Below are 12170 nucleotides of genomic sequence, written 5' to 3'. Positions count from 1 at the left end.
AAATCACCCAGCCAGGAAAAGGGCACCTACTTCCAGCACCCCTGTTTCTCAGCCACCCCTTCTACCACAAACCTGCTCCCAAAAGAGATTCCCATCCTGTGGTATGGAAGAAGCTGCATCTGCTTCCAGGGTATCTTCTACCACTGTGTAAATTTAAGCCCAGCAAAAGTCTCGGGTAGGTAGCAGGGAGAGAAGAGAATCCACTGTGAGGCTACAACGGACCCAAGAGCTTAGAGCTGCATCAAGCAAGGGAGGGAGTAAAAAAAAGTAAGACACATTACTATGCCTAAAGAGAGGGCTGAAAGCATGCGTGTGCATGTGTGTGCAAGCAAAGCCAGGGAAGGTTTTATCTGAAGACTGGCTTCATAACTTTTTGCAGATAACAGTTTCGACCACAAAAGTGTTTTCAAAGTGACGAATACGATGACAGTTTCCAGCCTCGCGTCGACTGATACCTAGAAGTGATTGAAAGAGAGGAGAGGGAAATTCAGCAAACGATAATCTACAAGAGCAGCAGCAAATGGGGGAAGGAAAGCTGGTGAGATGCAGCCACTGAACGCTGAAATGCAGGAACAACACAGCCCATATGAAGAGCGGCATAACCCGGTCTTTGGAAGAACAGCCATATTCTCCAGGCAATGGTCCTGCAGTAAGAGCTGCCATGAGCTGGGGGAGCCGCACGGAAACAGCTAGGTTCAGCTGACACCATCTCAGTGTTATCTCAGAGACCAGAAAACCTCACAAAACCAGCAGGAGTCACAGGCTGGTACAGAGAACAGCTCTGAATGCAGCCAAGGAGGGCTTAAAATCGCCACCCCTCTGGCTGTTTGTATCCCCACATGCACTGACCCTGCTATGGCCTCAGCCCCTCCGGGAAACAAGTAATGCTCCCCCATGCCCTCAGACTGTAGGATCTCAGCTCTGGGCAGCTCTGCCAGGCAGCTGCTCCCCTCTTATGGCAACCCCAGCGGTGCCCTGCTGACAAGCAGGACCGTGCCAGGGCTCCATGAGAGCCGCAGCCAGCGTGCCGGCAGCCCTGTGCACACTTGTGCAGCTTCTGTTGGGAAAGCAACCACGAGCTACAGCCATGGTGACTTCTGCACCCAAACGCTCTCTGCACCCTGCAGCTTCCCCAGAGATCCGAAGCCAAACTGACTATAGGTTGATGTTTCAGGTAAGCCTTTAGGTATACCAGTATCTAAAAACAAATAAATACAAATACTGAAATTAAGCATTTTTTTGCATCAATATTACCATTTGTATACAAGATACATATTGCTGATTTTCACGAAATCATTCTAAGGTAGTCCAGTGTTCTCTCTTCACAACTTTTTCCATATTATTAGGAACTTAATTAAAAGCAATTTGCAGATCTAATCAGCTCTGAATAGCTGCCACTGAAGCGGGTGTCTCCATTAGAGAAATTTTCCAAACAGTTCCCAACAGCACTGCTGTTAGCTGAGCCCCAGGAGCCCACAGGTAAACGAATTGCTGGCTCCTGCAACCATTTTCTCAATGTTTCTATTAGGCTGATAGACGCAGCGCTAGAAGCACAGCAGCCAGCACCCATTCGCAGCAGCAGCATCCCAGATTTGAGTTTAGATGAATTGGATGAGAAACACCTCAAAAGATCTCCTGTGCGCTTACGCCCACAGGTAAACCTCTCCTCTCACCATGAAGAGGCCAGCATGGCTGTAACAGCAGAAATAATGACTGTGATGTGGGGGGAAACAAATTAGGACAGCCACACGCGGCAAGGCTCTTACGTCTCCTCACGCTCCTCCGCTTCAGCCTGTAGGTCTCCTTGCCACTGCAGAGGTGGTAGATGAAGGAGCCGAGCTGCTCCATGTCATTGACATGCTCGGTCGCGATCATCTCCTCCTGGATTATGTATGTCTGAGGCAGGTATGTCCCTTTCTGAAACGACAGTTTCCACCAAAATAAAGCACAAATGGTGCCACGATCTCTTCCTCGAACACAACTGTCTCACACAGAACACCAAAGGACTGCCAAACTGTGGAAATTTCACTGTTTGAAGGCTCAGACTCCACTTACCGAGGCTGGTTAACATGCTTCCCTGTCCTTGCAGTAAACTGTCCCATGCTACTAGCACAGGGCACACAACATGGAGTAGATCCAAAAAAATTAATGTTCATGTAGGGGACGAAGCCACTGTAGGATCAACTCTGTTATAAACTAACCCCAGTTTGAAAGCAGGATGCACAAAGCTGTAACTCTGCGAGCACAACGAACCCATCTGGAGAGGGATCAAGGCTCAATGAAAATGCCAGGAACTCCACTGAAAATGTGCATTTTACATTTACTTCAAAAAGGGACACACACCAGTCCTGCCCAGATTCCAACAGTTTCCTGACTCTTCCACATTTCCCGTTCCTCCTTGGTCCATTCACACAGCCATGATGACCTCCAGCCCTTACAGCCCACAGGAACAGGGACTGGAGATGGGCACCACATTTAGAACCACCACCCTGCGTGGTAGCGCCAGGCGCTCAGGGGAAAGCGAGCTCTCAGCATGATTCCATCACCCCAGGGGCATCGTTCAGCTCCTCTGGGCAGCGCGGGAAGGCGGCTCACGCCAGGGACCACGCCGAGGCAAAGCAGCACACATGAGCTCCCCGCTGTTGGGGTGGAGGCCGCCGTGAAGACCCGGGCGATGAGTGGGGTGCCTGGTGGGGGGACATGGCAGAAAGCCACGCAGGGGCTGGAAAAAATGGGGAGAGAGAAAATGGGGTACCTGGGAGCATCCCGGGGATGGAGGCTGCCTTTTTCCCTGCAGGAAAGAGATCTGCTCGGCACTGGAGACTAATCTGCAAGCAGTCATTCCCTAGTGCTCAGAGCACCTTGCAGCTGCCTGGGCACCACTGCAGCAATAAGCAGCTGTGTTACAGGCACAGCTTGGGCTGAGGGGCACTTCTGAGCAGACTAGATTCTAACTAGGCCATGAAGCAAAGACTCACTTCTGGTCCCTTTTGCTTAAGAAGAGTCAAAGAAATAAAAGAACTGGCAGATCCTGGGGCCAGTATAAATACAATCAAGGGGAAAAGCAAGCAACGACAGCACAATTTCAAATACCACCTCTTCAGTTTCCACCACAGGACTGGTTATCTCCATGGAGATGTACCTGGAAACACGCTGTCTTAACTTAGTGCCGTGCTGTTGGGCTGGCATAGCTGACTGGATCGATAAAGCTCTCCTCTAACGCTGGAGCACTAGACTATTAGTGGAAGTTTGTACTACGCTAACACAACAGTTCTGCAAGAAATTCAATTATTGATTCTCAGTGAGAGAGTGCAGGAGAGGGCATGTGATCTGTGCAGTTACTGGCTGGAGCTGTCATGTTAACACCTGGGGCTGGGGCTCAGGATTTGCCTCCTTGACCTGGCAGGAGGGCTTAGAGAGAAAGACACATGCACACCACCCCATTTCTTCATCGTTTTCGATTTACACAGCTGTGGCAGCTGAAGCAAGCGGGAATCGTCGCTCCTCCATCGCAGGACTGTGCAACAAGGATCATACCTTCAACTCTCCGTCAAGAGCTTTAAGAAAACTAAAGCTCTGAGCATCTTGCGTTCTGCAAAACGTGTGAATCGTCCATCATTTAACTGGGTCACCTCCAACCTCCTGCTGCTCCACGGGGGGAGCATCCCTCACGCCGTTTCGCTCAGATACTTATGCAGCCCTGTTCACTGAACCATCACACCTACACAGAATAAAGCCCGCAAGAAGCCGCAGAGCTGTCATTTACGGGCAACAAGTCAGACACAAGAGGCCTGGTAATGCATACATGGCGACAGCAGGGCCAGGGCCCGAGCGGGCTCTGGCACAGCCGCGCGGGCACACAGCAGGGATGGCAGAGCACGCACAGGCACGCGGCGGCCACGCTGCAACGGGGCACCCCGGCACCAGGCCGGGCGGGGAGCAAAGGGGAAAGGAGGTTCAGTGACTCCCTGCGTGGCCACAGCCTGCTGGAGCGAACCGCTAACGTTATTTGCTGGACTGAGGTTTTGGTTCTAGAAACAGGACTGAAGCCACTGAACATCTTCAAAACTAAACTTTCAGCTGGAAATTAGTCTCGTTCATTACGGACTTGACTGGATTCAGAGGTGCACGGAAGGCAAAAGTCCCCAAGCACAAGGACCAGCACAGCTCGTCCAGCATCCAAACAGGAACACTTCTGAGCAGGGGGGCAAGTCATCAGGTGATGAAGATCCCTGCAGCCAGAAGAAATGTGCCCCCTCTGCCTGACACAGGCCACCAGCAAGGCTCTGCCTGTGGACAGGAAGATCACAGGCTCACAGGGTAATTCTGCTGGGGATGGTCCTCAGGGCTTTACCCAGTCTGGTCTTGAAAACCTTCAAGGATTTCACGGAGGCAGCACAACCTCCCTGGGCAACCTGTTCCACTGCTTCACTCTCCTCATGGTGGAAAACTTTTTGTGAGCTCAAGACCAAGATAAACACTTAAAAACAATGCCTCTAAGGTGTGTGTTAAAACCTCCACAGACAGATTGGACACCTACCCATCCCAGTAATCACGAAGTTATTTAAACCCACATCTGCTTTGTACTCTCTTTAAAGAATCAAACACATAAGACCATTTTAATTCTATTTTTATCCCCTTTTTAAATTCAATTTCTGATAAAAACAAAGAATCATTTTCATTGACTCTGAGTTTATATCTGTTATTTTAGGATGTGACCAGCACTCCCAACCTCTCCTGTTTTTTTCTGGGGCTCTGCGGTCAGCTTGTACAATCCTGCCTTTTCCATTTCCCTCTGCCCCACGGACTGGTCACTCACCACGGTCAGAAGCTGTGGTTGGTTTGGAGCGCGTTGTAAATAAATGCGTGTTGTACCCCAGCAGAGTTCCCAGCACATTCACCAGATGGTCACAGTGCATAAAATTGTGAGGACTGCTAGGAAACAAACCGGGAGTTTGACAAGGACTGGGGAGCGGGCATCTCTCAAGGCACAACATTTTGCCTCTGAGCTTAACCCCTACAAAGTTCACCACACTGCAGCAAGTGAGCAAAGGGAATTTAAGAAAGAGTGAGAGGTAGATTGTTGGGGGTTTTTTGTTTTCTTTTAAATAGATCCTCATAGAAGGGACTAAAAGACAGAAGTTCAGTGTTTTGCTTTACCTACAAAAGACCGAGATAGATATGCACCTTCTGCAGCCTTAAAAATCCTGGGGTTTTTTCCTGCTGTTAAAGACTAAACAGTACTCTATTTTAAGAAGACTGCTTTCAGTCACTGCAATAGTGGCACGGGCTTCTGAACGGAACAAAACCACTGGTACTAAACCCAATTAATGCTGGCTGGGAACAAAACTGCGTGAGTCCAGGTCCAGTGTTGCAGCCCACCACACAGCGGGGAGGGCAGCACAGATTCTCCCCGCAAAAGGGTGAAAGCTGAACGGCTGGCACTCCCTAAGGGACACAGAGCTCTGCAAATGGCAAACCGCAGCGGTAACTATGGCAAGAGTGAAAGGAGGGAATTTTTTTTTTTTTCCTTTGCTTCCTATAATCAGTAAACACCAGAGGGAAGGAATCTGCTGCTTCTCTCTGTCACCCTGGTCAGGTTGATCCGTCATGCCAGTGTTACTGTGCTATCTGCAAAATTAGTATTTCAGCTAAACCTACTGAAGCCTTCGCTCTACATGAAGGCTCAGCTCTGTCAGGGCCAAGGCTTACTTTCACAGACACAGCAGTTTTGATTTTTCCACTGGCACCCACGAGCCAACTCAAGAAAAGCATGCAAAATAAGCAGGATTTCAGCTGTACCTTCACGTTAACCAGCAGCTCCCACAGGTTGCGAGGAGGCATCACAATAGTGGTGTTCAGCTCGATGACGTAGCATTTATCCAGCGTTATGTCATGATAAGCTGTCAGACCCTGCGTTCCAAGCACAGAAATTAAGGAATTGAGCCCTTCGCAATGAAATGTGGCTGTGAAAAACGGGTGAAAAGAAGGAATTCAGGGAAGAGAAGAAATTGCTTTAAACGACAAACCCGTCCAAGGATCTCTCTACCAAGCAAGACGAGCAGGTTGGAAAATCTGAGAGGGCCTTAGGAAGGAGGACAGCTCAGTAACAAGATCATCGGAGACATATGTGACAACAGCAATAGCGCTAGGCCACAAGCACCATGCTGGTGCACCCCAGCTCAGCTCAGTGCTACACCCCTAAAGGCCCCAAGAGCTCCTTACTCGCTGGAAATCATGGATGATATCCGCAGGGTCGCTCCCTCCAAACTGGGGCACCGGGACGTTGATTTGCTCATAGTTCTCCTCAATGTAAATCTTGACATCTTCGTGCAACTCCAGTTGCCCTTTGAACGGCGAATAGAGCGAGTCTTCGTAAAGGACGCTGCAGTGAAACACACTCTCGCGAGGCAGCTGTGGGGATGAGATCCAGGAAGAGGTACAACACTCATACACCACACACCCCATTAACAGCTACAGCAAACGCGGGAAGAGATGTACCCATACTGCGTAAAAACACTCTTTTCAAACAGATGCCTGAAGGTATTTCAAGATCAGTCTTTTTACCAGGAAATGTTCTTGATGAAGATAGTGCAAAACGCCCTTGTGAAATGACTACGCCTCCCTTCCTGCTAGCCAGGTCCAAAGGGAACAAAGGATTCTCTGCGGGATTTCATGAGGAGTAATTCAGAAAGGCAAAATTCCTGCCTTGTAGGCTCTTAAATTTCACTGCCAGGCTGTTCACATCCCTCCATACACATGGCTTCCAGTAACTGCATTTTTCTACATAAGGCAGATAAGCTTGGGGTGAGCACAGCATCATTTCTGAAGGCACTAGTAGCTTGGGTACGGCAAATGCAACAAAACCAAGCAGCTTCGCCTCACTGCAAAACAGGAGCTGCTGCTCACCAGGACTGCAGAAGCACAAGGTATGGGCACAAGAGCTAACGCAGGGCGAGCGATCCAGTTTTGAACACAAGGATCACAGGGAGAGACGGCAGCCGTTGGAGACAGAGACATAAATGCCCCATTTTTTGGTCTCCAAAGCATCTCTGACTGTGTTGAAGAGGCTTTGCTGTGCCATTGGGTATGAACTGTCATTGGAGATCACAGGCAGTTGGGGTGACAACAGGCGGCCCCAAATGGACCGGCTGGCATTTCCCAGTGTTGTTCAGCATGCGCCAAGGGTGTATTACTGAGTGATGGACTGAAAGCTGTCCATAACCTGGTCGACAGCCTTCCCTCAGTGCCTGGGGGCTTCTCATAAGGAAATGTCTACACCAAAAGACCTGCAACAGGGCGCCATCACACTAACACAGCAGTGTGTGGGAGGGTTGAGCAGCCCTACGGCTGTCACAGCGTTTCCAGATCAGGAATAAATGAGCATGGGTAATAAAACCCTGACATATCTTAAAACAAAGATTGCAAATTAGTTTGACAGCAAGAAAATTTAAGGAGCAAGAGAGTGTATAAAAAGACTATATTGCTGAGTGGATAAGTGCTGGCTGCAGAGACAAAGGCAGCCGGTGGTCCTGGGAGAAGTCATTCACTAATAGCTGCTCCGCAGCAGAACGAGGGCTTCAGTGCAAATCGCTGCCCTGATGTTTCTTGGCTAAACACTCAGCAAGCCACAGAGCTGAGCAGTTTCCTCCTTAAAAAGCAGCTCTGCCCTGTCTCATTCCCTACGCTCTGACCCACCACAAGGCTGCTAGCCCCGTGCCTCCACTAGGCCAGGCTTTGCAAAGACTACGTGGAAGAAAAGCGCTGAATTTAATGGAGGTCGAGGGTTCACCTTCCATACCATCTCCCACTTACTTTTCACTTCTTCATTTGCTTTATTAATAGCAGCACCTATTTCTGTTACACGTACAGAATTTTGCCTAAAAAACTTACCGCAAAAAGCTGTTCCCTGGCCTGTACCTTCCTGCTCTCCCAGGGCTTGCTCTCCCCTCCCAACAAGCCATGCTTTCAGACTGCCTTACCCCTGACAGCAGCAACGCTGGGTTTCAAAGGTAGAACTGGCAGGATATTTTCATGGAGACAAAAAAAAAGAAAAGAAAAACAAAGCCACACGGGAGAGGAAAAGCAGGGTTTCTGGAAGGCCCTTCCTGGCAGTCAGGATGGAGGTGAGCCTGAGCCTATCACTTAAGACATGCCTCGTCTGCAGTGCCCAGAGGACTGGCTCCTGAGTTACTGCAGCACAAAGCAATAAATAACAGCATCACCTCTTTCAAAGGTTGAAGCAGCTTGTCTGGCTGCTCCAGCTGCAAAGCCAGCAGTCCTCCCCGACTCATCCCTACCTGGGTGATGAAGAAGTATCTGTACACATACATCGATGCAAAGACCAAGCCCAGGAGCAGTACGAGGAGACCCATGGTCAGGTAGCACACCCCGCTGAGCGACGACCTCCGGCCCTGCACCGTGGGAGATGGCTCCTCCTGCAAGATGAAAACAAGAGCATCGGTCAGCTGCCGCTGCAAAGGATCAGAAAAATAAACCATATTTTATGTGAAGGCCGCGCATGCGTTTGTGATGCGTGACTGAGGAAGGCAGGCACCGTCCTGCAAAGCGACTTCACATCTTGACAGCATTCTGGCAAGAGTAAAACAACTCTTGTGCATTTTGCTCTCCCACCTCCCCATATATATATATTTCCATATATATTTTAAAAAAAAGTGTGTGTGCATGTGTGAACATACACACATGCATGTATACTCTGCTTCCCACCAACTGCTCAGAACAAAGTCAAGCTTTGTTTCAGTGGGTGATAAGGATCGACTAAAAGAGAAAAAAAAAAAAAGGAACAGTTCTTGGCTACTGAACGTAACAGCATTTATGTATTTATACCCAAAATTCTTTGTTGAAATGCTGCCACTCTTGCAGGATTTTTCAGGGGAAATTTTTGAGATGTAGATTACTGTTCCCAGAGAGGTACCTCTCTCACCCCTTCCAGGGCGAACCTACCCAAACAGCTGTGTTGATCTCAACTTCATTTTCAAGCAGATTCCTGTGCGCCTTCCAGGAATATGGTCAGAGCATCAAAAGAAAACCATTTTTAGAGTGCTGCCCTATCTATATAGACAGTAGCCAGCTCACCTCATTACAGCACTCGAAAAGGAGGGCAGCGCAAAGGCAGGGTTACCTCCTGGGGACCACACATCCCAGCCTACGATGCTCTTGGTTTTACCACCAAAAGTAACCCTCCAAAATGTCAAGCAGGAGGATGTAAGGCCTTTCAGAAGCAGATGAAAGCAGCCAGTTCAGAGATGCCCCAGTTTCTGCACAGAAGAGCTGAAAGCTGCCCTCAGCTGAGCAGGCAGGCAGGGGAGAGGCGCCAGGCAGGGCTGCAGATCAACTCCCTCTGCGCAGTACGTGATCTGGGGTGTTCGATTAGAAAGGCACTCTCCATGGCTAGCCAGCGACGGGTTGGAACTGGAACAACAGATTTAAAAGCCAACAGCAGCCTCTCATTTCTAAGATGCATCACTTTTTAAAGGAAGAGATGTTTCTCCAAGGTAACACTGCTAAAACCTGCGGGGCAGTGCAGGTGCTGGAGCACGGAGGGGAGATGCTCCTGGGTCCCTGCCACCCTCCAGCGGCATGAGACCAGCTCTGCCCGGTGGAGCCAGCAGCAAACACCTCTCTGCCCTTTCCCTGCCATGGAGCCGCCCTCAGGAGAGCAGCAGTTCGGTCCCAGGCTCGGAGGCATCAGGTCACGCCCTGCAGGGATGCCCCCACCTCCCCAGCGCCTGAGCTCCATCGTGGTGCAGAACAGGGGCAGAGCCAGCATCCTGCAACCCCCCTGCTACCTGCTCCCCTCCCAGCCAACGCAGACTGCTCCAGCTATCGACTTTTTTTCTAGCCACATTCAGACTGATAATTGCAAAGACCAAATTGCTTTGGGAGAGCTACAATTCCAGTACACCTCCAGGAGAAATTAATCTATATTTATTCCTCCTTCATCCCAGCTGTTGAAGACCTGCAACACCTCTATTTTTTCTACACGGAAGGATCAGTGTAATCAGTTTGTTGCTGCTCCTCCAGCAAAGAAAGGGATGAGCAAACTGAAAAATACCACATTTTAAGTTCACTTCCAATCTTTCCCTTCCTCTCTTTCTGCAGCCGAGGGGCAGCAACTGACAAGCCACAAAGAAAAGAAAAAAGGAAAAAAAAAAAATCCCATTACTAGAAGAAGTTTAAAGGCTCTCTGACATGAACTGCTTGGACACCACAGTCATGCTGAATGTCAAGTGTTTCACAAAAACAGACTTCCCGAGATACTTGTCATCAGAGAAAGAACAGACAGCGGAGGTGAAGAGGAGCAAAAAGATTTCCTGCTACTGACACTGAAGCATGGCTGAGAAAATGTTTAACTCTGCAAGTGAATTACATCCAAAAGGTGCCAGGTTCCCGTGATGGATAATACATTGCTCGCCTCCTCAGTGAGCTGCAAGTGCTAAGTCCATGGAGAGCTTGAGGAGATGGTTCAGAAGGACACAGCAACTCAGGGAGGGGAAAAAAAAAAATAATCCCACCAAAAAGAAAAACTGATTAAAGAATGGTAGGGAGGGGCAAATAAGCCCCTGCTGGTTTGCTATTTGCTAGAGCAGCTCTGTGCTCTTTGCACAGCCAAAGACACAGCGAGACATCCCACCTCTCGCTGCCAAAGGAGATGAGTTCAGCTCCCTACAAAGCATTCCTGGCTTCGGGAAAGATGCCTGCATTTTGCATTTTGGGAGGAGGTGGGACAAGGGAAGCAGAGCTTTGCCCTGGACAAAGTTACCAAACGCCAGGAAAAATGAAAAGAAACTCTCAAATTCTAAGAAAGGAAAGAAAAACTCAACAGCAACCATTCTGATGGAGCGGCAGTTAATGCAATGAGGTTAAAAATGCTGCCAGGCAGACCAAGGGGAACAATTAACCACAGTCCTGCAAAATATTGCATTAAAAAAATCACCTGCACTAACCTTCACTAAAATATGCATCTCCATCCCCCAGCCCAGCAGATTAAAAGGCCACCAGCCTTTGTCACTACAAATGAATTACAATTTCAAAGTAACTACACGTCAGTCGGCACCTCGGCTTCGGGCTGGAGGCATTCCCAGTGCTGACAGCCTGCGGACGGAGCAGTGCACAACAGCTTTAACAGCATTTCACTCAGGATAACAAATCCACCAGGTTGGAAAAACCCGAGAAACTTCTTCCACAGGCTGCTGCCCTGCTCATGCCACAATATACCTCCTCCCCACAGGACCACCACTCCTTGCACTTCTAATGGGAGTATTTTAAAAAACACGGGAAATCCATCACAGCCAATTTCCTTCTGTTCTTGCCCTAGGAACACCTGGCTCCCCAGGGAGCAGCTTTCCCTTAAGTTAACCTTATCTTAAGAGAACCAGGTGGTCCCAGCAGCAAGCTGCAGGAAAGCGATCTCCAGCAGAAAGATGCCCAGGACGACCGGCAAACCAAACCATGTGCCGCGCTCACGCCGCATAGCAGACTTTGCGGATCTGTCAGCATTGCCGGTCCTCCATGAATTTCGGTGGTGGGGAAAAGAATTAAACTTGGCAGCAGGGTTCTCCTGAAGAGCAGATCACACCTTCGAGACATGCGTTTCCACTGAGGACAAAAATCAAAATATTAACACACAGAAATGCCGTACATTCACCAGATGATTAACAATATTCCACAAGAATTCGTTAACCAGACACTCTTCTTGCATCAAGCCATCCTACTAATTTTCTGCGTCAAATGACTATTTGGGTTTTTTTGGCCAAGAGAAATGGGAAAGCTTGGGGTCAAAACCATCCCTGGACAGAGGAAGGGACAGGTATTTCACTGCAGCAAATGAGCTTTCCTTTGCTTTTTTCATCATTTTAAACATGGAATTCCAACAGATGGGCATATTTTACACAAAAATCAACATAAGGCCCTTCCTCCCCTCTCTGGGCTGTGCAGAGGACAAAAAATAATTTGTTTTTCCATGAACAAACAGGTGGAAAAGCAACAGTAGTGGAAGAACGACGCGACGTCCACAGTCCAGGCACTACAGACGTGCATGCCAGGAGGATACACAGACAGATCCAAAGCTCTGCAGTGTCCCACCGCAATTTCAGGGCAGGAAAACCCTGCCACTCCATGCAACGATCCTTTCTTTGCTCCACATTTCT

The 12170-nt window shown here is 49.0% G+C and overlaps 1 protein-coding gene across 1 annotated transcript; it reads right to left on the bottom strand.

The window, feature by feature from the left end:
• Positions 1-230: 230 nt before the first annotated feature.
• ITM2C (integral membrane protein 2C) lies at positions 231-8432 on the bottom strand. The gene is made up of 5 exons (XM_010281466.1): positions 8301-8432; positions 6226-6414; positions 5803-5913; positions 1767-1917; positions 231-455 (listed from the first exon to the last, which is right to left on the bottom strand). The coding sequence occupies exons 1-5, from the start codon at positions 8373-8375 to the stop codon at positions 364-366; spliced, it is 618 nt and encodes a 205-aa protein (XP_010279768.1). The 5' UTR covers positions 8376-8432; the 3' UTR covers positions 231-363.
• Between the last annotated feature and the right edge of the window lie 3738 nt (positions 8433-12170).

This window comes from Phaethon lepturus, unplaced genomic scaffold (assembly GCF_000687285.1).
Source record: "Phaethon lepturus isolate BGI_N335 unplaced genomic scaffold, ASM68728v1 scaffold12692, whole genome shotgun sequence".
In the NCBI taxonomy this organism is placed as follows: domain Eukaryota; kingdom Metazoa; phylum Chordata; class Aves; order Phaethontiformes; family Phaethontidae; genus Phaethon; species Phaethon lepturus.
Note: the sequence above shows the minus strand (reverse complement) of the source record. Positions and strands in the feature narration are given on the sequence as shown.